General features: G+C 40.9%; 1 protein-coding gene and 1 long non-coding RNA gene across 9 annotated transcripts in view; both read right to left on the bottom strand.

The window, feature by feature from the left end:
- Nucleotides 1–4,910: 4,910 nt before the first annotated feature.
- Nucleotides 4,911–16,556, bottom strand: LOC118493858. The gene is made up of 3 exons (XR_004895897.1): nt 16,393–16,556; nt 15,392–15,497; nt 4,911–5,981 (listed from the first exon to the last, which is right to left on the bottom strand). It is a non-coding gene; the product is annotated as an uncharacterized LOC118493858 (long non-coding RNA).
- A 2,109-nt stretch (nt 16,557–18,665) lies between these two features.
- utrn (utrophin) overlaps nt 18,666–27,873 on the bottom strand; it is a 190,884-nt gene continuing 181,676 nt past the window's right edge. For 7 of the 8 annotated variants that reach the window (XM_031322136.2, XM_031322135.2, XM_031322138.2 and 4 more), the window contains 4 exons: nt 24,987–25,062; nt 24,639–24,722; nt 21,220–21,245; nt 18,666–20,034 (listed from right to left, as the gene is read on the bottom strand). In XM_031322136.2, coding sequence (XP_031177996.1) covers nt 20,026–20,034; nt 21,220–21,245; nt 24,639–24,722; nt 24,987–25,062 — 195 coding nt within the window. In that variant the 3' untranslated portion in view covers nt 18,666–20,025. The remainder of the gene's footprint in view (nt 20,035–21,219; nt 21,246–24,638; nt 24,723–24,986; nt 25,063–27,873) is intronic. The other variant, XM_031322140.2, reaches the window with a different exon arrangement.

Genomic DNA, 27,873 nt, shown 5'->3' with positions numbered 1-27,873 from the left:
GGGCAAGTGCCTCTTTCTTGCTCCTTCTTGACTTGTGTGCTTTGGCTTGAGCAATGACATGCCTCAGGAAACTGAAACTGGTATGCTACTAAACCCAGCACATATTTTCTTCATGCAGAATATTTAACCCTAATCTGTTTAAGTAGGTTCGCTTGTTCCTTGTGCATTCAAGCATGAGATACATAAGAGTCTGGTTTCAGGGATAAACAGATGTAGAATACCATCATTACATATATACAGCCCACCAGTCTCAAAAGATCTCTGTTGCTGTGCAATGTTACCAGGCTAGGACTAAGGATCTATTCATGGTCTGTGGCAAAGGGAGCTCTAAGGTACATGTCTGAAGATGTAGATAAAGAATGTCACCTCACCATAATTGACACACACACACACACACACACACACACACACACACACACACACACACACACACACACACACACACACACACACACACACACACACACACACACACACACACACACACACACACACACACACACACACACACACACACCAATGTCCACATCAGCCAACCATGGCAAGCCTGACAGGTAATCTTGGGAGAGCAAAGAAAAGGGCATTCAATATGGCTTTGCCTTGAGTCTTTGTGTGTGTAAATATGAAGATTAGAAATGGATTTGGTCATGTTGGTGTGTGGAAGACCCAAAGGCCTCGCTCAGTGTGGAGACCCTCAAACCTCACATCAACCTGCACTGAAAAACCACAGCAGGGAAGAGAAGGATTCACATATAAGAAATGGTATTAAAGAAGATTGAAAAATATTCTGATGCAAGTATAAGATTATAAATAAATAACTAAATACTCACAATCATACGAATAATAATACTCATAATACTTTTCATATAAACATTGAAAATATCAACATCAGGTTATGCACAGGGGGCACATCATTATACTGTCTTCACATTCCAACCTTAATGCCAGAATTTGAAACATTTGATACATTTTCTCTTCTGAATCAAAAACAAACACTACTAATTATTTTCTTGTGCAGGCAGAGGATGCTGGTGTTTCCCATTTTCCACATAATTAGACACAATGTGATATTATTATGAATAGACCTCAGTGTGCAGTATATTTGCTCGAACACATATAAGAAACATAATTTACATGGTTAGAAAACAAAGCCAGAGGAAAAACATCACTTTAGTATTTTCCTTGGACCTCAGCACTCCATACACACATAACCAGACACACAGTAGCATGCATCCAGTCACTTATGTGGTATATACCCACACTCAAAGAAAGCAAAACTTAACAAGCACTTATTAGTTTACAGACATCCTCCTGATGGACAGAAACAAGGCGTGTGGGGGAATGGAGTGTAACATCAATTCCTCTTTTACAACTGAAATGCGCAGCGAGGAGGTCTGAGCCCAATGCATCAGCATGAAACAGTTGTTGGAGAAAAAAAACAGCAAAATAAAGCAGCGGGTTTCCAGCCTCCCAGCACACACTGGGCTTAGTCCTGCGCTACTCCACAGCATAGCTGGAAAACAAAAACAGCACACCGGGGTGTGCAGGTTTTCACACCACATTGTACACCAGCGGTCAACACAATGCACCAGCAAACACAAGGGCAAAGACAGCACCAACGGTACGGCACATGAGAGTGGTTTAGAGAAAAAAGGCGACAATTTGTCAAGTAGTGGTGGCAAGCAAGAGGAAAACTGGAGAGGTACGATAATGCTAAAACAATCGATACGTTTACTGTAAGAATGTGTTTGTCTACGTTCCTGCCTGTAATTCTGCTTTTTCTGTATGTGAACATGCATGCACAATCACATGAATTTGTATGTGTGTACATACAGTACATTCTCTGGTTTATATCTCTGAGGCTATTGTCTCAGTTCTTTGTTGTTTTTCAGAAAATGTAAAATTCTCCCCCACAGCCCGGAAAGTGATCGGTAGAATACTGGACAGAATACAAAAAAGGCCAAACATCATTATCTTTACACAGCTGTTCATTCAACAAAAGCTGTCCTTTTCATCCCAGAATATCATGTATCACCATTGACAACCTGCTCTGACAGACCCTGTCATTGGCCGGATTAGGACAGATCAGTGTAAGCTGCTAGTTTGATTGAATTCAACTGGGTATTCTGACACATTCTGTTGTTTTTGGTAAACAGTGGTTTGTCTCAGACAGAGATAATCCTGTACACAGGGAGGGATTAGCCTAAATCAATAATGACCTTACACTGTGAGCATGTTATGGCAACTGGCATCTACCATGGGTGCATTTACCCAGGTGTTGTTTCAAAATCAAGGGGAAGAGCTTTTAGGTTGCAAAGGTAAATCTGTGGATTTTTGTGAGAGAAATGAGGAGGTTACCCAACAGAAGAGCTCCCAATCTTTCTCACACATTCAAAAATTAAACCAGCATGTGTCGTTTCACTTGTCTTCTGTTTCAAGTGAACTGAACAGATTCTCATTCATTTTCATTCAAATTAAAAAGCTATAATTAGGCTTTGAATGTGCCAGTTAAAAATTCCAGCTAATGCATGCAGTCCCGCTTTTTGTCTAGCATCCTGTGAAACAAAATATTCCTCTCATTTACCCAACACTAAAGCCCTGTCGGCAAGTTAGCATTCTCACAGGTCAATGAACTTGTCAATCAAGACTACTACACTTGCATGGGAAGAGCAGTAGTAAATGACGTAGCATCACCAGACTCTCACTCACACTTTGGCACTAGAAAGATGACATAAAGGAAGACTAGTGAAGCACAGAAGACACAAGGCAAAGACACCAACACAAATAACTCCTGCACTAGATGACTGCAAATTCAAGAATTCAGGTCTCCCACTTCTTATGGTACTCAGTACTGCCAATGTTGGATTGTGTTTGTCTAATCTTAAAACAAAGCTAAATTTATAAGCTTAGTCACAGTAGGTTGATTGTTATTGTGGGATTATGTGATGGTGATTCAAAGCCTTTTCCCTCCAGGATTTCGCGGCCTTTTTTTGAGATTGATGAGGCCCAAAATGCCTGATTTCGCAGCAGCTTTTGTAAAAAATTGCGATAAAAGTTGCAATGTCTTTTGTATGTTTGTTGCAATGAAGTTGCGGGAGACAGTGAAAGTTTTTTTTTTATAGTTCTTTAAAAATAAAAAGGAAACTTGTTTTGCGCGCTAACGTTAGCTCTGCTAACTAGCTAACATCGGCAGTCAAACAAACATCAATGATCTAATGTCTTTTTGATAATCTACACGTTTTTCTTGCAGTAGCTTTTCTACAATAAGCCGTGGTAAAAGTTACTATAATCCGTTCAAGGAGTTGATAAGCAGACAGATTAGCTAGCTAGCTACCACTTTATAAACAGCTAGCTAGCAGCTAACGTTAACGTTACTTCGCTGCTGTAGCGGTCAGCGATGTTTAAAGTTAGCTACATAACGTTAGCAATATATCGTGTAGAATCCAGGACCGGCAGAGCAGAGGGAAGTGTCAGGGAGCAGAGACAAACTATTTAGCTAGATGAAGTGAGCTGGTTTGACCATTGAGATGGGATATGCTCGCTTAGCTTCACCGCAGTCGTGTGTGGCCGTGCACTAGTGCGGGACTGCGGGTAAGAGGTCGAGGGGTGTGGCGATGACATCATCGATACGATAAATATCCGGCTTCACCATCCAGACGAAGCCAAAAGGGACCCGGTTTCAAAAAAGTGCGTTTTCAGAAGGTGCGTTTACTGGATTTGTGTGGACGAGGGGCCCAAACGATGCTAAAAATGTGTGTTTGCACCAAAAAGCGTCTCCGTGTGGATGGCCCCTTAGATGGTTACAGTCTACATTGATGTTAAAATGTATACAGGTTGGCAGGACGGTCTGAAATGTTTTGCAGTCTTTCGCTGTACGTTTTGTTGGTAAATGTGAGATGTTCGAGTCACACACACGTCTCGTCTTCATATCACAAACAAGGAAATGATCAACCCATTCTCACTCCCGCTTGGTCATTGGTACGTGGGACTGCTGTGATTGGTTGAAGTCGCGGGAAACTTCAGGTTATTGGTCAAATTTGCGGAAAAGTTGCGGTGATTGGTCAAAATTGCGAGTCGCACCAAATTTGCAGTGATTGGTTGAATTTGCGTGAATTGGCGCAATCGCGACATCGCGAAATCCTAGAGGGACTGCTTTTTGTAGCTTTTGCCCAGGGCATTTTGGACTCTTTGTTTGAAATGGTTTTGTATTTACAGTCACAGAAATGGAGCATCATTTTAGGAAATGAGTACTGTAAATAGTTGTGAAGACATTTACAGGACACACATTTAATAGCTATGCACTTTTATGGAAACATTACAATTTCCTCTGGGTTTGGACCACTGAATACATTTCTTCCTGAGTGATGTAAAGCAACATGTACTTTATATGTACTTTAAGGATGGCATTGAACAAATGCACTGAGATTGTCTCTTCGGCGTTTTGTTCATGCATGGAAGAGCAAAACGATGGCATGAAGAAAAGAGGAGCAAGTGGGAGCAAGAGAGAGAGGCAGAATGAGAGAGAAAGTGGTGCAATAACAGAAAAGGGGGGAAAGCAAAGGAATCAGTGCAAGAGATGAGAGAAATGTGGTAGAGGGATTAACACAATTTCAACTGAAGATATGTGAGTCTTAAAGGTGGTGGGAGAAAGCAAAACAGGAAAAAGGGAGATTAATGAATGTAGGGGATGGATATGGACCATTAGATGATTGCTGCAATGCTTCCCAATAAGACTCTCAGGGCTGGCTAGTTCACCTGCAATCATTAACCCTATAGTGGGTTTAAACACAGGCATAAAGGCTGGATGGGAAATAAGACTCTCTCCTGAATACATCCAGAAACACGTGTGCACACATCGATTATTCAGTGCAGGCACTCACTCTCAAGCTGTGTCAAGGTCATAAACAATTTTTTGTTTCCTTCCTGCTGTGCTATTGGTGTTTCTTCCACGCATTGTAATAATTAACAATTAACCTTTAATCGACAATGCTTGTCAGAGCTCACACTTTACATGTCCATTAGTTTCATGTCAGCGCACAGGCGATATTAGCAGCCTGCACACACTTAATATCTCACATAATCCAAAGTACACAAAGTCTGACCTTCTAGCTATTGAACAGATGATTAACCTTTATGCTCATTTAGCCTCTGGTTCGCTTCATTACTTGATGAAATTTTAATTACAAAGCTGAAATCATGTTCCGAGAACCCTCCCAAGAAATCCATATCTAAGCTCTCCCTTGAAGACTATCAGCTAATGTGCAAATTGAATCCATCCACACATTTTCTTAGTTTGCTACTAGGGACAAGAAAACTTTAGCTGGAGTTAAAAGAATTTGTCAGTTTAAACTTTTGTCTGAAAAATCTCCTGGCACCCAAAAACATGTCAAGAAAACCTCTTAGCCGTCAGTATGTCATTTTATTCAAATCCCAATGCAAAAAGTTGCGTATTATGACTGTTCAGTGGCAGCAGGAGCCTATATTAAATGGTTCTTCAAGCCTTTTCGCTGCTTCAGGATTCAGAGTTTGACAAGGAATTCTCCAAAGCAGATGTTTTTAATAGTTAATGGAAAGACTGAACACATACAGTACTGTATATACCAGAAAAGAACTCATAAACCCCAAAGCTATAGACTTGCAATACACCCGGACAATATTCAGGCACACAACTACACACAGTTAAACGAAGCTCTGCAAAGCACACAACATATAAGCTAATGCAACGGCATTCATGTTTGTTAGCCTAATTCAAGTAAAAATTCAAACATGCACCCACTCACAGCCATGCATAGTGTAAATGTACTCACACAGGAGCACATTGCTGATTGTGGGGCAGTAAACAGGTTTTTGTTATATTTAGCCGTTTGTTCCACTTTTGCACTTTGGCTTGTCCCTCATCAGCAGAAAATAGAGTGTGTAGAGGAGACAAGGCTGGCAGCTCTGGTTCAGCTGATGCCAGTGCACAGTGCTTCCATTGTCACCTGCGGATTTGAGAACAAAAACCAGGTGTTATGTCATGTCATCCCAGGCCTATTTCTGTGAAAGGATAACCTGCTTTCCAACTGCAATCTGTATCACACACAGAGGCCCGATTCCCAGCTAATTCTCATTAAGACTACAGCAATGGAGGAAATACATAGAGACCCTTAAGCCGGATTGGTTTCAGCTTTATTTCAACATATTTTAAGGGGAGGGGGAGAAGTGGGGCAACACTTTCCCTGGCAACTCTTGTCATCCATGAATAATGAAATACAGACATGTGGAGGGAGCGAGAGGGTGAAATTAGGAAACTGAGATTTCAACCATGGGATTTTCATTTTGAAGGCCGTTGCTTCGCCCTTGCTTCTCTACATTAGATTGAAAAACAGAAAAATACTCATAGTAGAGTAAAAGCAAGTTCTAGTTCATCTTCATAACGTCTCCCCAATAGGGTTGGGTACTGTTTGGATTTTTACGATTCCGAACCGGTACTTTTAAAACGATTCCGATTCCTAAACCGATTTTTTTCTTTTTAAAGTACTTAAATATATAATAAGTAAACCTAAGTCACCTAACACATAACTACAATAATTTAACAAATAACAAGTGTAATATGTTTACTAGCGATCACGTGCAGTCAGTGAATGGTTAATATGCCTTTACGTCCGTTTTGGTGAACCCAGAGGGAAAATATGGTATTTTAAAAGTAGCCTACGTTAACGGTAGCTAGCTAACGGTAGACTACAGAGAAAGTGTGATATTTTTACATCTGTTTCGGAGCGTGTACAAAAAGCCGTCTATCAGCAGTGATTGTAGAGTGCATGTCCGAGAATAGCGCGGACATGCGCTTCATACCGCAAGCGGGCACGTGCGCCACTCGGCAGAAAAGGGAGAAAGAAAAAAAAAAAGTCTGCCGCTGTTCGGAGCGACAGAGGGAAAATATTTCAGTCGGAACCGAAATTTGCCTTCTAATCCGGTCCGAATACTACCATTTGCGTAGGAACCGGTTCCATAGTGGAACCGGGTTTCGGTACCCAACCCTACTCCCCAAACGTAGGACAGAATAATGTTGTCCAGTACTAATTTGCTAAGGTCATGTACTTACATACTTTTGATCCAAACAAAATCAATTCATGTAAAAGAAAGTGTACGCCAGAGACCGTCAACTGGCGGCCCACGGGCCACATTTGGCCCGCCAAAGCTTCCTGTCCGGCCCGCAGAATAATAATTAATTCAGAAAGTGTGAAGAAGAAAAAATGCGTTCTGGTATTTAACATTTCAAGCATTCACAGCAGGCAACATTCCACAGGGAGAGCGCAAACCCAGCCCCCTTTGTATTTGTATCTCACATGCAGATTAGTTTCGGTATTGCGGGAGGATCAAATTAAAAATATTATTATTATTTTTTTTTTAATTTTCCATTTGGCTTTTCCATTTGGATTTAACATTTGGCTTTTGAATTTAAATTTAACATTGGCTTTTAATTTGGATTTAATATTTGGCTTTTGAATTTAAATTTAACATTGGCTTTTAATTTGGATTTAATATTTGGCTTTTCGATTTCAATTTAACATTGGATTTTCATTTGGATTTAATATTTGGCTTTTGAATTTACATTTAACATTGGCTTTTCATTTGGACTTGACACATGTCAATGTAAATGAGGAGGCGTGGCCCAAAGGTTGGTGGGAGGGTCTGAAACGAAAGGGGTGCAGAGGCACCTTATGAACAGCAGGGGGAGCTGACGGCTGGGGAGCACACTGGGGAGACATCTGTCTGCAGCTTGGCCACCAGGCTGGCTTAGCCTCTTATTTCACATGATAGAAATTGATGATGAAGGCTAAACACAAACGACATTTCATGCAACAACAGTGAAGTTTTCATGTAGTTACTATAATTGGGCCCGTGTTAGTGAAGACTAGATTAGGACTGTATTTAAAGCTGATTCTGGTTTCCAACTTCGCCCCAGGTGTGTCTGTTTAAAACACGGACGGAGACAACTTCTCTCTTTTGATGTTTTGTTTAATTAAGCAACAGTACAAACATGGGTGTGGGTAGCTCTGCTACGTGTGTTTGTGTGTTGTCAGATCTCGAGGACACACACACACACACACACACACACACACACACACACACACACACACACACACACACACAATCTCAACCGGGTAGTCATCATCCGAACTGCGACCTCTCCTTTTTCTTTCTCTCACTTTTTTCTCCAGGTGGTGAACGCAGTGTGAGGTGCGTGTCCGCGCTATTCTCCGACACGTACTCACAACAATCACTCCTGATTGACGGCCTTTTGTACAGCCCGTGTACTTTTTCGTTCATTTGATTTCCGATTTTGAAACGATATCCAAATTTGAAAAATGGGTCATTTTAAACCTTGTTAATATTGATGACAATGTGTTCAAACGGAAAACGTGTGTGAAATAGCAGATGGAAATTATAAAAAAGCAATCTATTCTATAATCTAGATCGGGAGTTTGCCGTAGCAGCAGCAGCAAACAACTGGAAACTTCTTACAATTTTTGTCTGCTATTTCACCACACTGAGAGACTTTTTTATGCGAGCAATTAACTGTGTAGAGTTTGAATATGGGCAGTTTTACAAACATTGATGGCCAACTGCACATTTTCTCCGATGTTGTCAGAAGCTCCAGTCTGACGGAAGCCAGCTGGTGGCGGCCGGGATCGCCTCCCTGCTGGCCGGCCAGTGATACTCACAGACACCGCTGTCAGCTGGAAGTCTCTCAATAGAATCATGGACAAGTTTATTTCATGAAATATGGCTCGTTTTCCGTTTGAACACATTGTCATCAATATTAATCCACATGATACAAGCCTTCCATGGCCGCGCACCGCCCCCCTCCTCTACGCAGTTGCTAGTAGCCAAGGAGAACACGGAGAATTAAAAAAAACATGTTTCTGCAAGCGAAAGCCACCGGACGACACAATCTTCTGAACACAGCCATACTGAGAAATACAGAGAGAGTTGTGTAGAGCCGATTCTTAATTAGCTTTGTAGCAACTCATTTGGCAATGGCTTGAATGTAACGGACGTTCATTAATATCAAAACGTTATGCACTAAAGCTTTAAGTAGCCTATCTAGTTATCATTATGGATTTCCAGTGATTTTTAGGTGTCTACTGTGTTCACACTAATAAAAGTAAATAAAAATAGCATTAATTTAGTAGAAAGTGAAAATATTAAACGATAGGCTTACTAGGTATAAATACATTTTACTTTCTTTCTTGAAAGTCTGGCTCCAGGAGTGTCTGGCCCTTGGAAAAATGTAGTTGATGACCCCTGTTGTACCCTGATCATGGTCTCCATATCCTATACTGTATGAACATTTATATCATAAGCTAAAAGGGGCCTTATTGTGTTTTAGAGTGCTCTGTCACACCTAATGGACAAAGAAATATCTGACAGTGGAATTCTGCTGGTTTACTACTGTATAAGGGAAATACAGTACAGTGAATTGATCAGATGTGATGTAGGTCGTCAACCTCATCAAGAATTGTGACTGGGAGATATAGAATATGAGAGAAATGGACCTGCGGGCCAGTGTGGGCATGCTATGTCATTTTCAGTTGAGAGTGCTGCTCTACCCACTGTGCCAACCCGGCCACCCAAAAGCATCACTTTTTAAAGTAAGCATGAGAAGAACTTAAAAGATGGGTCCAATAAAGCTCAGTAAATCAAGAGGGCAAAATGCAAAATGCAAAAGCAATGCAGCAAAAATCAGGCTAAAGAGGGCAGCTATAATATTTTGCAGTGTATTGCTAAACGTGGGAAATCATTCACAGACGGAGAATACATAAGTAGACGTTTTGTTTGATGGACTGCCGAATAAAGACAAAGACTTGCCTCTGTGGCCAAGAACTGTTAAAAGGTGCCTTAATGAAATGACAGAAAATGTACACATCCAGCAAACTGTTGCACTGACAAATGCACAGGTGTTCAATGTGGCTGTGAATGAAAGCGTGAACATCACTGACATGCTACGACTTGCAGTTGGCTCACAACAGACTATTCAGAGGCATGTGTGCAGCTGAAAGTATCATCTTAGGGTTCATTATGGAAAAGGTTGCCAACCCCTGATCTAGATGCTAAATGGAAGTTGGCTTGGAGTAGGGAGGGAGCTTCAATCTAACTATGAGCAATACAGAAAGATGGGCAACATCTGCAGAGTAGGCTGGAGATGAACAGGTAAAAGAGTAGAGAAAGAACACGAAGAAAAACAGATTAGCAAAAGGATCTCAGGTTGCACAAGTAGACAGGTTTTCTTCTAACCAGCAGCCACTGGAAATGCCAATTAGAGTAAAAAACAAAAGGTGATGATGGATAGCTCCTGGACTCACTAGCATATATAAATAAAGATAACTGAAAGCATTACTCCTTCAGTTATTACAAAAAAAACCCAGGCAGAAGACTTTCTCTGTCTCAGTCAGTTCACATACTGTATTACAAAGCCAAGAGTGTGAGTGAGGAATTTGAATCACAGGTGATTCAGTATTCAGTTACTCACAATATAACTGATTATAATGGGCTGAATCAGAAGTGGCTGCCACCAGCTGACAGCTTGATTCTCTGCTTAACTGTCTTTTTGGCTTCAGCTACATTATTATTTCTGCTTATACTGTTGAATCATTGCTACTTCCCTGCCTGTGTTTCTTTTTGCAATCTTCTTTGAAAGTGAAAAAGTTGTATCTCAACAGCCTTGTTTTTAGAAGGCCCACAATGCACTTTCAGGTTTAGGAAGAGAAGCACATTGATTCAGACAATGTTAAAACAATAAAAAAATAAATTGCAGCTTGAAGGTTTTCAAAAACACACTCACAGCTTTACACACTCTTTAGTGGCAAGTCAAATGAGCATATCAACCACTCTCATTCAAAACTCATACCTACATTATTCACTTACATCTTCTCCCTTGTTTCTCGGGAGGTAGTGTAGTTACCTGTTCCTTTGACACATGACATCTCCCCTTCCTCCCATCAACCTGCCTGCTGAATCTGACAGGCTCTTTAAAGGCCTCTGTGAGTTGTGTTTTGATCATTAGCATCCCATTTGTCAAAAAGAATGTGATATAAAAAGAACTTGGGGAAAAGCTGAATCCTGTGCAGCTTCTTCTCTGTGGAGCAAGTTTCCTGCTCTTGTTAGGGAACTAGATACTCTAAGTATACTCAGAGTGTATTAACTTCCAGACATATCGCCAATGTAGATGCAAAGACTTATATCTGTTTCATGGAGTTTGCACTTTCACTTTCTTTATAAGGATTTTGCAGATTCATGATCATGATGGAGGACTGAAAAGTTGATCACCAATTGCAGTTGCCCTACTAATTAATTCATTTATTAGACAATGGGTCAAAATGTATTTATTAATTGCATAGAAATCATAATCAGTCTTCTGCAGTAATCCGCAGACATTATCTGCATTACATTTAGCTATATATAATATAGCTAAATGTAATATAATATAATCAACTATAATAGAATAAAAAACACAAGCTCTGCTCCCTCCAGTGTATTATCTGTATGTTGGTATCTTCACACATCTGCGCTCTACTCCTCCAAACTGCTATAAAGTCACATTTTGGGAAAGGGACTGTTAACTAGGCAGGAATAAAATGATGAACGTGATGTCAATCAGCATGAAAAAACTGTGCTTCTTGACCTAATATAGCTAAATTAATTGGTGGCTCTACGCAATGCGATATAAACAGACAGTGTTTTCTTTCCATGTGAGGAAAGTTAATAGATGGCGACAGATGTTGAAAATGGAAAGGCTTAAATTCCGATAATAAATATTACACATCTACTGTAGATAATCTAACACTAAGCGGTTGTTGTGTTGTCAAATTCACACTTTGAGAAGTTTTAAGATTAATCCAAATGAGAACACACTGCCAGTTATCTTAGGACTTTTTCCACAGCACACATTTTAAATTGTCATAGTAGGAAAAGCGCCTGCGTTACTGATGGCTCCATTATATCCCAGTGAGCCATCACAGTGCGACAGTGAGCCAGCATGCCCCAGGACCCTGAGACCAAAGCAGCTAAATGGAATTCAGCCATCATTCATTTTATTATTTCCACCTGTGCTTATCCTCATATGATTTGTCTTCTGTTAAAAAAGGCTCAGGTGTTTGTGCACTGAGATCATAGGTGAGCCCCCACGGCCCGATCATCTCAGGTAAAGGCAATCAAACACAATGATGATAGGACAATCTGAAAATACAGATGATTGCCCCAGCCTAACCTCTATCCTTTGTCTCTTGCTACTATCCATTATCCAGCACTATCCCGTATCCATTTTGCCCCCCACTTTTCTGTAAAGCGCTTGTGATAAAGCTGTACTGTATGCAGTATGTATAGTTGGTTCATGAATAAACTGGACAGCATGGAATTATTACAGAGAACCATTATGAAGACAGACAATATGTAATTTCATATACACATCATCAGGCTAATTTGGATCGTTTGTCTGAACCTGTCTAGCATAGAGGTGTTATTATCATTGGATTTGGTGCATTTTGTTTTATAAACATGAAAAACATTGTGTAAAGCCAGGGTTTCAGTCACTCTTGTTTGGGGCTTTTGATGAAAGTGACAATAAGCAAAACACCTGCAAGCACATTTAGCATGCCAAAAGTTCAGCCTTATTTAAACAGAACATTACCTGCATACTAAAACACTATCATTATGCAAAAGTGATTCAAAATCATAGTGCCTGCAATACCAAAAACATTTTTTGTAATGTCTTCTAATTTCAAAAATATTGACCACATAACTCCAGGTCACATTTTTCCTTCATAAGGTACATCTTACATCCCTTATTTGATAGCTCCTCGGTCTTCGGCTGAACCAGAAGTTGTTTTGTCCCTCCTTCGCAAAGGCGGTCTCAAAACTCTTATTTCTGCCCCGAGGAGCGAGGAGGGATCACCGAGGAGCTATAGCCGAGGATACACGAGAGCAGCCTTCCCGGAAGCCGTGCAGCTGAAAGGGTTGCTAACTCCGCCCATACAGCTGACAAATTCATGTGATGCTTCAGAGGAAAGGACGTCTCATCCCTCTAAATTACATTTCCTTGTTTCCTCACTCCTCCGATAATTTCCTCGTGTCTCTCCCATGCATCCTCGAATGGACGGACTAAGACGCAAGGAAGGGAGGCAAGTGGAGGAGCCGGGGATGCAATTTAAGGAACTGAGATGTACCTTTTGACTCTTCTGAAATTCAACCGATTCTACTGTAACTTGGTCGATACTTCATTCAGTAGGCTATATTACTCTCATCAATATGCTGATGTTGTGGAAACTGGGCTTTGAGCATCATGGCCAAGAGCGGTATTTTAATAATTCAGAGAGTTTCTTATTCCCAATCTGCAGGATGGTGCATCAACCACAACCTGTCAGCCACAGAGGTGTGATGAGCATTAGATTTGCCTCTTGCAGACGGTTTGTTATGAAAGTACAGGGTGTGAGGAAAAACACCTGGGACAATTTTCCGACTCACACATACAGTGTACAGGGAAATATGCAAATCAAACTGCAATCATTTGGCACAAAATGTGGTAAAATGTGTCCATTTCATATTTTCCAGAAATCTTTCAGCAAATACAAAACGCCCATCAAATTTAATTAGCGCCTGTGTTCGGTGTTCACAAGTAGCCTGATTGGTTACTACTGGCAATTTGGCAGCAGCGCTCTAAATACCGTGCCCAAAAATGTCAATGACCTGCCAGCAGCTGAGTAACAGTCACAACTTGAAAAGTTGTGGATGCACTGTGCCATACTTGGCTGGCTCTTAATGATGTACATAAAAGTGATATAAGAAAATATATTTGATACATCAGGTTATGCTCTGTATTTCTTTTTTAAAGCCAACAGAATAAAATGCTGATATGGGACAAATGCCCAGAATATTCCCTAAAGCATCCAAAATGAAAACCCTAGGTCGATGCCCTGCCAGAAAAAGGTCCAGTGCAGTGAGCTAGTTAAAATATATTGTCAAAGAGAGAGCTAAAATGGTGCTATTGCTAACTCACTGTGTGGACTCAGCATATTCAGGAGATCTGAAGTGTACTGAGGACAATAAACTTTAGCAGATAAGTACTGCAAGGGAATTGTTAAAGCTGGGAGGTTCATTAGGATCCAAGTTTAACTCAAGTTTATGTGAGCTGCAACATTTACATAGAAGAGCACTGTGTAAGCATAACAGAGATTCATCTGCTGACATAACAATGATGAAAACAGAAATTGGCTAATCTCCTGATCTGTTTTTACTTCTCCCCTCTAGGTTGCTTGCCTTATACTCATCCCTTCCTCTCTTTCCCTGACTCCATCTCTCTGGAGTCCAGCCTGTATCCCATATCACGAAGAGGTCCTGCAATGTCCTGCCTCCCCCCTCCTCAACATCTGTTCCCAGTCCTTGCCTTGTGCCAAGGGCAGCTACCCGCCAAGACACCCATACCACCGGTTCTGTTGCTGCCTGCCAAGCATCTGATCAAAGGGGACAGCTGTCGAACAGTTTTGCATGCCTGCCAGCGTTGATGCATGAATGAGAAATGCCCAGAGGAAGGGAAAAAATAAACATCCAGCACCATCAGCACCACTGCCCCATACAGAAAAATGGGTTGGATGGTTGGTTGGTTGGTAGACAGCCATTTGGCCAAAGCCTGGAGGAAATGCCGTAGTCTGTTTTACCCACAGTAAAGAGCATTAGCAGATCACAGATTGTGATGCTCAGAGGAGTATAAGGACAAGAGAACAAGGAAATTATATAGATTAGATATTGTCTGTTATCCTGTGAGAGGCTCATATACACACACAGGATAAGAGAGAGCCTGTAGTACAGTTTTACTCATGCATTGCATGTAGAGCAGAGTGAAGGTAAAGGTTTGATTGCCAGTGCGGTCACCTATACTAAAAAGTAGGCACTGGGGGCAACTGTAGAACAGAGGAAACCCCCAGGGTGTTAAAATGGACAGAGAATAGAGGGATGTAAGATATTCATTATATCAGACATTTTGTTAGGCTCTTGGTGAGGGTCCCACATTTTCGAGCTGTGCCCCTTTCAGGCATCTACGAGGTTACTTGCTTAGTAGTCTATATCCTTGATGTTCCACTTCCGGGATTGCTCCGGTGCCGCAGGAAATTCCGCCGGATGCATGTATTTTCCGTTTCCTTCCACTTTCTTTGTGTTGGTATTTTAAATTCTGTGGATTTATGAGGACTATTTTTGACTGCTCCTCAGATCTCTGCAGGGTACACTGAGACATCTAACTAGACTGTCCAATCTGAGTTTTCTCTCGCACGACTATTTTGCGGCAGATCTGTGCAGAGCTTGGCGCCGCCCATGACGATTCTGGCAAAGCGAGACTACTTGCTTAGTTACTTACTTGTGCTAGCATGTGTAGATGGTCTGGTCTTAAACACCTTACAGCAAGATCTGTGTTGCTTGAAGTTTGGAGTTGAATGGAACAAGGGTTGCTACTGTCTTGCCACCTGGTTGGGTTTTATCCAAATAAAATGAAATAAAATGAGCAAAACAGTTTCAGACACTGGGCTTCAACATGGATATCTCTTCTAAGCCAATCCTCTAGCTGACTGAGCAAGCAGTGCACTACTGAGTTTAATAAAATATTCAGCTGTCAATAAATCTATCAAATAAAATAAATGAGTTCTCACAAACAGAGTAAGAGATTACAGATAAATACTGGCATATATAACATCAACATGTCTGAATAGTAATAATCACATCATGCACCATTGGTTTGTTTTGTGATAAAACTGAATTTTGAACAATTAATGTAACATATATAAATAATGCCATGTTTGTGTGGATATTTGCCACAGCAGTGCCAGTGTACCAGCATGCTCATAATGACAATGCTAACATTCATCTTCTGGGGATTATAAATGTATACAGTTTCATTTCAATCCATCCAACAGTTGCTGGGATCTTCCAGTCTGGACCAAAGTGGTAGATCCACGAACTGGCAGACTATATGACCCACCAACTGGAATTGTCATCCCAAGAGCCAATAGTGGCAAAAGTGAAAACAAAACTGCAGTAGGCCTACAAAAGAGTAGGGAGAACATTGTATAGCCTACTTTAAAAATATATATATAAAAATAAAAAAAATAAACTAGGTTAAGTAAACAGCAGCTTCATAAGACTCTGAGTCTAGGCTTATGGTCTGCACATCTTTGAAGGAAAAATAAATAAATGAGGATGCTAATTTACCTAGCAAGCTTATGTTCAGTATAGCTTTATGTTTAAACAAAATACTATTGAGTGTAGTACACTACACAAATGTTAACAAGTTTTACATTCAACAACAGAGGACTACACTTGGAACCCCTGAAAAAAGTATAACTCAGCTGTTTCACACTGCACCTTTCTTCAGAAAAACGTCCAACTGACTGAGGAGAGTGGGGCAGAGTTGAGGTGCCTTCATTGCTGATCCAGAGGGTAAATTAGTAACGTTAATTCAAAGACATTATACATTTATGGGAAGAATTAAAAAACACAAATTCTCCGAAGGTTAGATTTAGCAAGGTATTAGGCAGAAAAAATAGATGTAGTTACTTCCATGTAGCCTACCGTAAATCAATTATATATTCCAAGATGGCGCAGGATCCTTGATTGTTACCGACGCGCGTTTTGATCAGAGGTTTATTTGATGCTGCGTTCCAGTTTAACTGGAAAGCATGGTTTCTGGTCGGAAATGTTATTTGGAATACCCCTTGAACATGGCTGCTCCGAGCATCAACAGTAGTAACATATGTATGAATATACTGTTTTTACCACTTCTGCATTGTTTTTCTCTCATTAAATCAGCCGAACTGTCCATCTTCTATCTGTGGACATGTTGCTACGGTGTTTGCACGTGCAAAATACCACAAAATGTATCAACTGGTAGTGCTAACAAGTAACAATAGCTAACCTGGCTAGAGTTCACCCATCCCTGATTTTCCGACATGTAGGCCAGAGCCCCAGAGTCCTTGAAGGGCTCTGTGGAACGCGATGAACTCGTGTGACGTCATTCTCAGTTCCGACCTCCGTGTTAAATGGAACGCACCGCAACATCAGCAACTGCTTTGCTAAAGTTGTCTCATAATCATGAATGTATTATAATACTTTTAAACACTTTTTGTTTGTCGGTGTACGAGCATTACAGCCACATGAGGCTGCTATGGCTGATTAAGATTGAGAACATAGCTTGCAGGATGCAGTTGATTAGAGTTGGTTTGGTTGAATCTTCCATTTGAACAAGCATTTTCCAATTCCTGCCAGCTCCAGGGCTGCACTGCCCTGTAGCATAGCCTGACATGTGATCACCATTTGGAGAATTTTACTTATCATGAAGTTATTAAAACATCCACTACATTAATTGTGTTTTTGTTGAACTGCAGAATACTAATCTTTGCTCGGTCTAGCAAGCACACTGCACCTCACTGGAGCTTGACAGTCTAATGCACTAAATCACAGAGAGCTGAGTCTCAGCAGGATTAAAATACTTTGAAAAGATTGCTGCTAACAGTTTATATGAGCACATTAGTTGCAGTAATGCATTAAACCAAATCCTTCACCTATTGCCTAACTGTCACATTAATATTAATAACAATACCAGTGCACTTCTTTTTGTAATGGGATCCAGTAAGGAATACGTACCACCTATCCTGTGTGTATGCTAGTTAACAAACTTCTTTGCCTTTACAAACAAGTTAATTCCTGCAGTGCATTACAGGGAGCGGTAGACTAATTTGGGCACCTCAGGGAACCAACAGGATGTGAGTCAGAATATGTACAGTAGCCCCAGATCCAATTAGGGTGCACTACCACTTGGCTACTGTTGCATTATTGAAGCGTGTTATGGAAGAGCTGGACCATAGATGATAGGGAGTGCTATTTAGACTTGGCATGGAAAAGTTACTACTTTAATTTGTGTCGAATTTGCACAGGTGTAAAATAATAGAAATGATCTGGGATTGATATGTCAGATATCACTTTTTCTTCTGAAATGCTGTGGAGAGGACATGGTTATACAACTATGACAGACAATTTTCTGGTGGGACATAATTTAATCTGACAGGTTGCTAAAATGAGAGGATTTTATTCCATGAAATGACTTATGCGGCAACAGCACGGCCAAGTCAGAGTAATGTAAATGTCTTTAATCGAACATCACACAACCTTTAAGAATAATCAACGCATGCGGCCACAAGAGAGTGATGCTGCTTAAAAGAAAAAAAAATGGTGCTTGAAGGGCAGGAGTAAAAGGAGAAGAGGCTAATTACCTTTCATCCTTCATTTGGAGTTCTCAGCCACAGCTCAGCATGCTCACTGCAAACATGTAATAATGATACCTCTCACTGCATGATCAATTCCTTTGATAAATTATAATGCTAAGATCGTGGCTGAATGGCACTGAGGAGTTTGCTATAATTAAGCATTTGTTCCTCAAAAGCAGGTGTAAGTGTAAAAGATGGTTTTAAATGCAAGGCATATGAATACACTTTTAAGTAACGGGATGAATTTCTGATCAGTGTTTATACAATTCTGTTAAGTGATTCATCTATATTACCTTTACATATTTACATCCTCAATATATTACAGCCAATTACATTAACAGATGGTAAGTAAAAAAATAGGGAGGGGGGGACACGTACTTGTTATAAAAATTTTATTTAGAATAAAACATAGCCATATTACACGTAGTGTGGTCAATCTATTTTACATACCTCAGAAGAGGCGACACAGTTCTGCCATGGTACGGTTCATCATGATTGTAATCATTAAAACATCATTAGTCAACAGTCAGAGGAGGTTATATTAGTGTTGTTCAGTCTCACAAATTTTACAGGATAGCATATAGCACAACAACACAACGCAGTGAGGGACCAGTGCTAGAAGGCCAGTGGAAAAACCAACAGATGAAGTAATACTCGTCCTAACTGGTGGCAAGCTTCAGCATGCCACAGACCCATTGTGGTACAGTAATAGTAACTTTTTTTTAACTTGGTATCTCCTCGTTGCGGTGTACACCAATACAGTAAGCTAAAGCTTAGAATGCTAAACCAGGTTGTTCTTGTTTTGTAAATGATCACAATTGTTTTAAACAAGTTTACAAACCACGAAAAAACAAAACTGTGTCTATGATTCTGAGGTAGCAAGGCAATCATGGCTTTCCTCTGATTTCTGAACATATATCTTTTAAAAAAACTATTCTAAATAATGACGGCGGGCCTCTTACAAACCCAAATTCAGAACAACTTTAAATTTAAATCTTATTCTCCAAAACGTCTCTCTTTATACACAATTCCACTTTCATTTATCAACTCTCAACTCTTGTCTTCGACACGTGGAACAGTAGAGGCACAGAAGGGGTAAAGTTTACATCAAATCGCAGTCGACACAAAAGTCTGCCGGCATATCAATGCTTTAAAGGGGAACTTGACATCAAGCATGCTACATGATAGATCTTCAAAACAAAACAGACGCTTTGAGAAGTGACAGTATTCAAAATGATCCTTTCGGCCACTAGATGTTATTACTCAGGAACTGTGCGTGCTCCCAAACATGGAAACCTGTGTCTACTTCCATACAGACAAATAACTGCAACTGGGGGCTGGAGAGTACAAAGCCGTGGAATGACAAAAAAAAAAAAATCAACAGTTTGATTCCCAGTGAGGGCAGAATTAAAAAGAACAAAACACAAATCTCAAACTGCCCTCTGAAAAAAAAGAGCATATTTTACTATACAAAGCCCCGTGTCCATATACTCATCTGCATATCTAAACAAATCACTGACAAATGGTGAACCAAGTTTAGGTACAATCTACAGTTCATAAAATGTACAGTTTGCATAGTACAAGACAAGGTGGTAAAAGTAGTTAAGTTGTCTGGTCCTTTGCGTCTTTGGGATTTAGGGTCAGGGGGATTGTTTGTTTGGGAATGGTCCTGCTGTGCACACACACTTCCATGTGTGCCCACACACACACATGCCATCCTCTGTTGGGACTGTACTCACATCACCTGCAAAACAGAGAACACAGACATGAAAACATCATGTCGACAACAAAAATTACACCTTTTAAAAAAATTGGTGTGCGCCTGGGTTCAAGTAGACCCACTGAAAGTTAGTACTCTTGTCTTTGAAGTGCAGCAGGTAAACCCGCCTCATTTCTTTTCATCAAGACATGACTGTGTGGAAATATGAAAAATGTTCGAACAAAGTAATCGGGTTTGAAAGCTACTAAATGGGCTGCAGTCCCTCAAGCCAGTTACAGTCCATTAGGAGCTCAGTGTGAAGGAAAGAGAGAGGAGGTGGGCGTGGATGATGCAGGGGAGATTTTACAAAACAAAGCTGTCTTCTCAGAAATGGACAATAGGCACTCAAACCTATTCACCCATGCCTTTGTGTGAAAACCAACAGAAAGTGTATGGCACGGTGTTTGCCAAGGACAATGGAAAAAAAAGGATGACTCTACTAAATACAAGTAAAAGGAGACTGAGAAGATATAGGAACTTTAGTTCACTTCATTTCCTGAGTGTACTAAATACAAAGTGTGTATTGCAGGCATACTAGAAAATGATGATGAACTTGACTTAAATTAAATTTTGAGGTGTAAAATGTTGAAAGCCATTAGTTGAAGTGTAATGGTCATTGAAGAGGGAAGTAGAAATGAAAGGAAAAATATGTGTCTCTTTTGCAACGGCCACCACAAATAGATATGTAGCACTTTAACTGGCGTGTAAAGGTATTAGCTGTGTGTGAAGAGACAAGCTAAGCAGTTTTAAAATACAGTGAGAGAAAGGAAAGAATGGTGTGAGCGGAGTAAAAAATTACAGCAGGAAGAGGTCAGTGGCAATGGCTTTCACAACACCTCTGTCCCAAAATGCACCTTGGCTTCAGACTGGGGGAATGAGAGGAGCAGCTAATGGGACTGGAGAGAGCCATTAGCCGTCTCTTTCTCACAAGCCACCAAATGTGCAGGGCTGAGGCAGGTGAAGGCTACATGGAGGGGACTACTTTTGTGGCAGCAGCTGTAATTACCTCTAAAATGTAGCTCCGCTCAAAGTTCTCTCACCTTTGCCATTACTAAAACCCGTGAAAACACAGACAACAAAGCAGAGAGTAGCTTTCATACAAGCTGCAAATACACAAACTGATTTATAGAACTATTGTGTATCTAAAAAAGTGGAAGAACCTCAGCTTACCTGTGGTCTTGAGGAGAGGCTCGAGGCTGTGGAAGACAAAGCAAAGAGTAGTTTCAGAGTTGAACTCCCACAGTTTATCTCTGTTTTTATAAGTATACACTAAATGATCAGCCTCCCACATATTCCTGCACACACTCAGCTCCGTGCTGTGCCTTGGAGCTCTGCAGTAACCAAATGCTAATAATGCCGGAGCGTCTGCCAGATTAGAATGGATTTTTAAGCCCTCATAGGAGTTTTGACTCTTAATATTCGAATGCAATCTAAAGTCAGTAAGCTCTAACTCGATATTTGAAATTTTTTTATTTATTTTTCTATTTGATTAACATTCCCAGAGGTGGATACTCTTTCAAATTCTGCTATAAAAAGTAATGAGTGTTGAAGGTTTTTCCTGATCATATCATATATTAAATATCAAATTTAAATGATAATAAAATAAAAGGCTCAAGGCTGTACTTAAAATGTGTGTCTGAGAAAGCATTCATCAGAATCAAAAACCACAAAGTCACAATGCAGAGGAACCTGCATGCGCTGCACAAACCATGATTACACTTTTTGAAAAAGTACACTCTATATACCACTCTTCATTGTAAGACCTTTTGAATTAATGACTACAGATAAGAGCACAGCTGCTATCATTTATACATGACAATCCACAGCGCGCACACACACACACACACACACACACACACACACACACACACACACACACACACACACACACACACACACATACACACACAGACATTGCGGTGAATATTTAAGCTTGAAATAGCAAAGAAATTTTCGAGTTGAAACATTTAGGGCCCTATCTTGCACCCAGCGCAATTGACTTTGTACACCGACGCATGTATCATTCCTATTTTGCACCCGATGCACAGCGGACTTTTCCCTCCACAGACTCATGCCGGTAAATTAGGGAATGAACTTGCACTCCCGGGGGCGGTTCAGCAAAAAGAGGAGGCGTGTTCCGGCGCAAACGTTCCCTAGTGCTATTTTGCAGTTTCAGAAAACAGTTCCGCCACAGACCAGGAAAAACCTAGTCTAAAGTCAGCGGCGCGTTATTCAGATGTTATTTTAAGGGCGCATGCTTGGCCGTAATGTACAGTGAGGAAAATAAGTATTTGAACACCCTGCTATTTTGCAAGTTCTCCCACTTAGAAATCATGGAGGGGTCTGAAATTGTCATCGTAGGTGCATGTCCACTGTGAGAGACATAATCAAAAAAAAAAAATCCAGAAATCACAATGTATGATTTTTTAACTATTTATTTGTATGATAGAGCTGCAAATAAGTATTTGAACACCTGTCTATCAGCTAGAATTCTGACCCTCAAAGACCTGTTGTCCAAAAATGTCCACCTCCACTCCATTTATTATCCTAAATTAGATGCACCTGTTTGAGGTCGTTAGCTGCATAAAGACACCTGTCCACCCCATACAATCAGTAAGAATCCAACTACTAACATGGCCAAGACCAAAGACTGTCCAAAGACACTAGAGACAAAATTGTACACCTCCACAAGGCTGGAAAGGGCTACGGGGAAATTGCCAAGCAGCTTGGTGAAAAAAGGTCCACTGTTGGAGCAATCATTAGAAAATGGAAGAAGCTAAACATGACTGTCAGTCTCCCTCGGACTGGGGCTCCATGCAAGATCTCACCTCGTGGGGTCTCAATGATCCTAAGAAAGGTGAGAAATCAGCCCAGAACTACACGGGAGGAGCTGGTCAATGACCTGAAAAGAGCTGGGACCACCGTTTCCAAGGTTACTGTTGGTAATACACTAAGACGTCATGGTTTGAAATCATGCATGGCACGGAAGGTTCCCCTGCTTAAACCAGCACATGTCAAGGCCCGTCTTAAGTTTGCCAATGACCATTTGGATGATCCAGATGAGTCATGGGAGAAAGTCATGTGGTCAGATGAGACCAAAATAGAACTTTTTGGTCATAATTCCACTAACCGTGTTTGGAGGAAGAAGAATGATGAGTACCATCCCAAGAACACCATCCCTACTGTGAAGCATGGGGGTGGTAGCATCATGCTTTGGGGGTGTTTTTCTGCACATGGGACAGGGCGACTGCACTGTATTAAGGAGAGGATGACCGGGGCCATGTATTGCGAGATTTTGGGGAACAACCTCCTTCCCTCAGTTAGAGCATTGAAGATGGGTCGAGGCTGGGTCTTCCAACATGACAATGACCCGAAGCACACAGCCAGGATAACCAAGGAGTGGCTCTGTAAGAAGCATATCAAGGTTCTGGCGTGGCCTAGCCAGTCTCCAGACCTGAACCCAATAGAGAATCTTTGGAGGGAGCTCAAACTCCGTGTTTCTCAGCGACAGCCCAGAAACCTGACTGATCTAGAGAAGATCTGGGTGGAGGAGTGGGCCAAAATCCCTCCTGCAGTGTGTGCAAACCTGGTGAAAAACTACAGGAAACGTTTGACCTCTGTAACTGCAAACAAAGGCTACTGTACCAAATATTAACATTGGTTTTCTCAGGTGTTCAAATACTTATTTGCAGCTGTATCATACAAATAAATAGTTAAAAAATCATATATTGTGATTTCTGGATTTTTTTTTTTAGATTATGTCTCTCACAGTGGACATGCACCTACAATGACAATTTCAGACCCCTCCATGATTTCTAAGTGGGAGAACTTGCAAAATAGCAGGGTGTTCAAATACTTATTTTCCTCACTGTAGAGTGTGCACACCACGCATACACTTTGCTTCTCTCATCTCACAGACCCAGCAGTTCCCATTTTTGCAAACCATACATAAATACAACGAAAAATATGACCTTGTTTTACACAACATTTCCATGAATCATGGATGTGTTGATGACATAAATGAGGAAATATTAGAGGACTTAAGGAGATGTGCTGTTGAACTGCATGTGCCGATGCCACTTAACCCAAATGCCCCAGCAGCAGCATAGGAGAGACAGAAGAGCTTCATCGTCTATAGTGAGGTAATCTCGGTCTAATGTTAAATGTCTAATGGTCTACATTGCAAAAATATCACCATGCTGTACAAGAGGCAGCTTTAGTTCAGAAGGTAGAGCAAGTTGTCCTTTAATCACAAGGTTGACGGTCCAATCCGTATGTCGAAGTGTCCTTGAGCAAGACACTGAGGGCCAGCGCCTAGCATGGCAGCTTCGCCACTATCGGTGTATGAATGTATGTGTGAATGAGAGGTAAAGGCAAGGTAGAAAGGCGCTATATAAATGCAGTCCATTTACCATTTACAAGGAGGGTACAAACTTGGCTAATTCATGTGTGAGGGATGAAGTATGAACAGTTAAACGGTGTGACATGCACTACTTTTCTGCTGACCAGCGTGCTGTGGCGAAACACAAATCTACCTTCAGAAGCTGGGAAGACATGGTGGGAGAGAGGAGGAGGAGTGGGAAACTTACGACTGCATGCAGGGAAGGAGTTGTTAATCTGCTCCATTACATCTGCCAGGTCAGAGCTGCTGTGGTGGGAGTCCAGCAGCTCATCTGAACACACACACACACACACACACACACACACACATTGAATTTCAGTTACCACAGGCACTTTAATATGGTGCCATACCACAGTGAGCAACAAGTTCCCATTTGCAGAGAAAAAGCGTGAGAGCAAAGTTCAAATGTTCAGTGTACCTGCTGAACACTGCCAAATGTAGATCCTGCCATAGTGAATGAATTTGAAAGGACATATCTTCATATATCAAGATCAGATGTAGTGTGAGTGTTTCTTTTTGAGCTTAAGTGTCTCACCTGAGTTTTCAGTAAGTGGACCTGGACCTTGCACAGTTGGAGAGGACACTCCATTTACCCTTGAGTCCATCTCCGGCTGAAAGAGAGAGAAAGAGAGAGAGACACACATACAGAGGAAAGAAGGCAAAAAAGAAAACTCCATTATTATAACATAATTATTCCGCTTGGCGTCCGCTTGACAACTTCAAAATTAGCCATGCTTCACGGCCCCAGGCAGAGACAAGGGATTACCAGAGGGTGGCACAATGAGCCTTTTGTTTTGTGTACAAAAACATTTCTCATAAAAATGTCTCTACCAATGTCCCGACTTCAGTTTAACATGTTACAGTATCAATTACATTTTAATAAATTTCAATCGTTTGATTTTTAGTGTTCTAGCTAATTGGCATGTACAGAGTTATTATGTGGAGTGCAACAATAAAAATTCCTGGCAACATGAATGACTTAACTCATAGTCATGACACCCAGCCACAAGATCAAATCTATACTGTAATAATACATAATACATGCTGTGTCTCTAAAGCATAAGATCAAAGTTTCTGTGGGAGAAGACGCATATTTGTCTTGCCTTTATATCCGCACACTGTTCTTTTGGTTCATACTGCTATCCACTGTTGTCTGCACTATGACTACAGAAAACCCAAGTCCCAAGATGTGTGGAGTATCAATGAGAAGACCAAAACAGACAGAGGGCAGAATTTAGCCATGTACACAGAGATTCACAGCTCAAGTGATAATGTGCAATCCCATTTTTGTTCTCATTCTTCATGATTAAAATAAAGATTCACATCATGGCTGATACAAAGAGTCTGATGAAAGCAATTTGTCAAACCAACAAAAAGAGAAGACAATGACAGTTAAAAACCCAGTTACTTCTAAAAACATAACAAAACAGTATCTCAATCCATCAATTAGAGATTAGGATTGTGTAAGTGAAGTACTGTGGACAGTTGATCAATTGGTGAAAGCACGCTCTGATGCACAGAAGGGAACACTTGATGCCTGGTGACATTTACAGCAGACTCCCACATTCCCTTTAGCTTTTCAACTGCAAGAAACCAAATCAATGTAGCCTCCCTTCCCCTCCCTCGTCACCCCTTCTCCTTCTTCATCTTCTTCTTCTTCTTCTCCATCTCCTGGTGCCCCTGGCGCCAGTAAAGGCTAACATGTTGCAAACGTCTCTAGAGCACAGCCACTGTCTTGAGGCTTGTCTGAGAATAGCTAAGGTCAGGGCTTTGGTCAGCCTTCAGGAGTATGAATTTAGTGCGTGCCTTCAAGCTGGCTGGGTTTATTATTCTGCAGCTTGGCAGTAATGCTGCAGTTGATGGAAAGACATGTTGACATATCATTAGGACTCTGGGGACATAAATGTCAGAAAACAGAAGTTCTCATTTAGCGTGGGCACGTGTATGTAGGTAGATGTGCGTGGCATATTTGCATTTTTTGTCTTTTAGAGTAATCAAGAATTATACGTAACAGTATATGAAGTAGTTAAAGTAGTTTAACATTAACCAGCTGAGAAAAAATAAAAAAATCGAATTTATGACATTTCGATCTACTGTTTGAAATAGAGGGAAATCTCCAATATGGTGAAGGATGGGTGCACAAAACCTATTTTTCTGTCAAAATGTTAATCTTCATCCATTAAAAATCTGCAGAGTCATGTCAGCTGCCTTCCTCAGGCCATATTCGTTGTGAGTTATTACTGCTACCAGAGAGCCAATACCTGCTCCTGTGTTTGCTCAGTCTGATTTGTTGGGATTGCTGTTTGTTTGGCTTGAGGGTTGGGCTTTTTTCACTTGGCACAAACAATCCAAACTCCGTGAGCAATTAGGCTGGGCATAAACAAATCTGGAAGTTATTGATAGAGGGACGGGAAGCGAATGCGAGAATCCTGGATCGAATGGTAATGATGTGATTAGGATCTTATCTGAGCGGTTGATGAACAGATTTGGTTATTCAAAGGCACAACAAACTAAAACTAAAAACTGAATGGGTTAGCACGTTTACATACAAAACGTGTGGATGTTTATGTGGAGGTTCATAGGTGAAAAAGTAGGCCTGAAGAACCTTTAAAGAATCCTTTCATTTATTGGAGGCATTTTGTATCATCAGCTTTGCATTTTTTAAATGAGTGTTTGTATTTTATGAGTTTCACTGTGAGTGAGTGAGTCTGTGAACTGTGTTTACTGGGGGAACTCTTTTCCTGCTATTGTAATAAATTGCTGTGAGCTGGCAGAACATAACATAATCTCAGATTATTCCTTCACAGCGCTGTGCAATGCAAAAAATCTCAGAGCTGAACCGGGCAGACACAGCACTTTTCATCAGACTCACCCTGGGTCGGGTTAATTAAGTCTACTGCTAACTTACCACACTAATAACATTACCGTCGCCAAATACCCCACGAATCATATCCATATCACCATTAACTGTCAAGCCACTAAACCTGTATGGAAATGAACACCTCTGCTGAAGTGTTAAATTCATTAACGATAATACGACACAAGACAACACTGTCTCCCTCTCTCTCTCTCTCTCTCTCTCTCTCTGCCTACACGCGCGCGCACACACACACACACACACACACACACACACACACACACACACACACACACACACACACACACACACACACACACACACACACACACACACACACACACACACACACACACACACACACACACACGGTCTGGTTCTGGTGATTGATGAATGCAGATATGTGCTATCAGCTCTCATAACGGGCCTGGTGGGTAGCACACTGCCATGAGTCCATGAGGCTAATGTCTGATTACTCTACATTGTCACTGTGATATTTTGTGATTACATTCTGAATCTGCAACGTTCTCTGTCAGGTAAATACAGTAGTAGGTAGGCTACAATG

The sequence above is a fragment of the Sander lucioperca genome, chromosome 19 (assembly GCF_008315115.2).
Source record: "Sander lucioperca isolate FBNREF2018 chromosome 19, SLUC_FBN_1.2, whole genome shotgun sequence".
NCBI classification, from domain to species: Eukaryota; Metazoa; Chordata; class Actinopteri; order Perciformes; family Percidae; genus Sander; species Sander lucioperca.
Note: the sequence above shows the minus strand (reverse complement) of the source record. Positions and strands in the feature narration are given on the sequence as shown.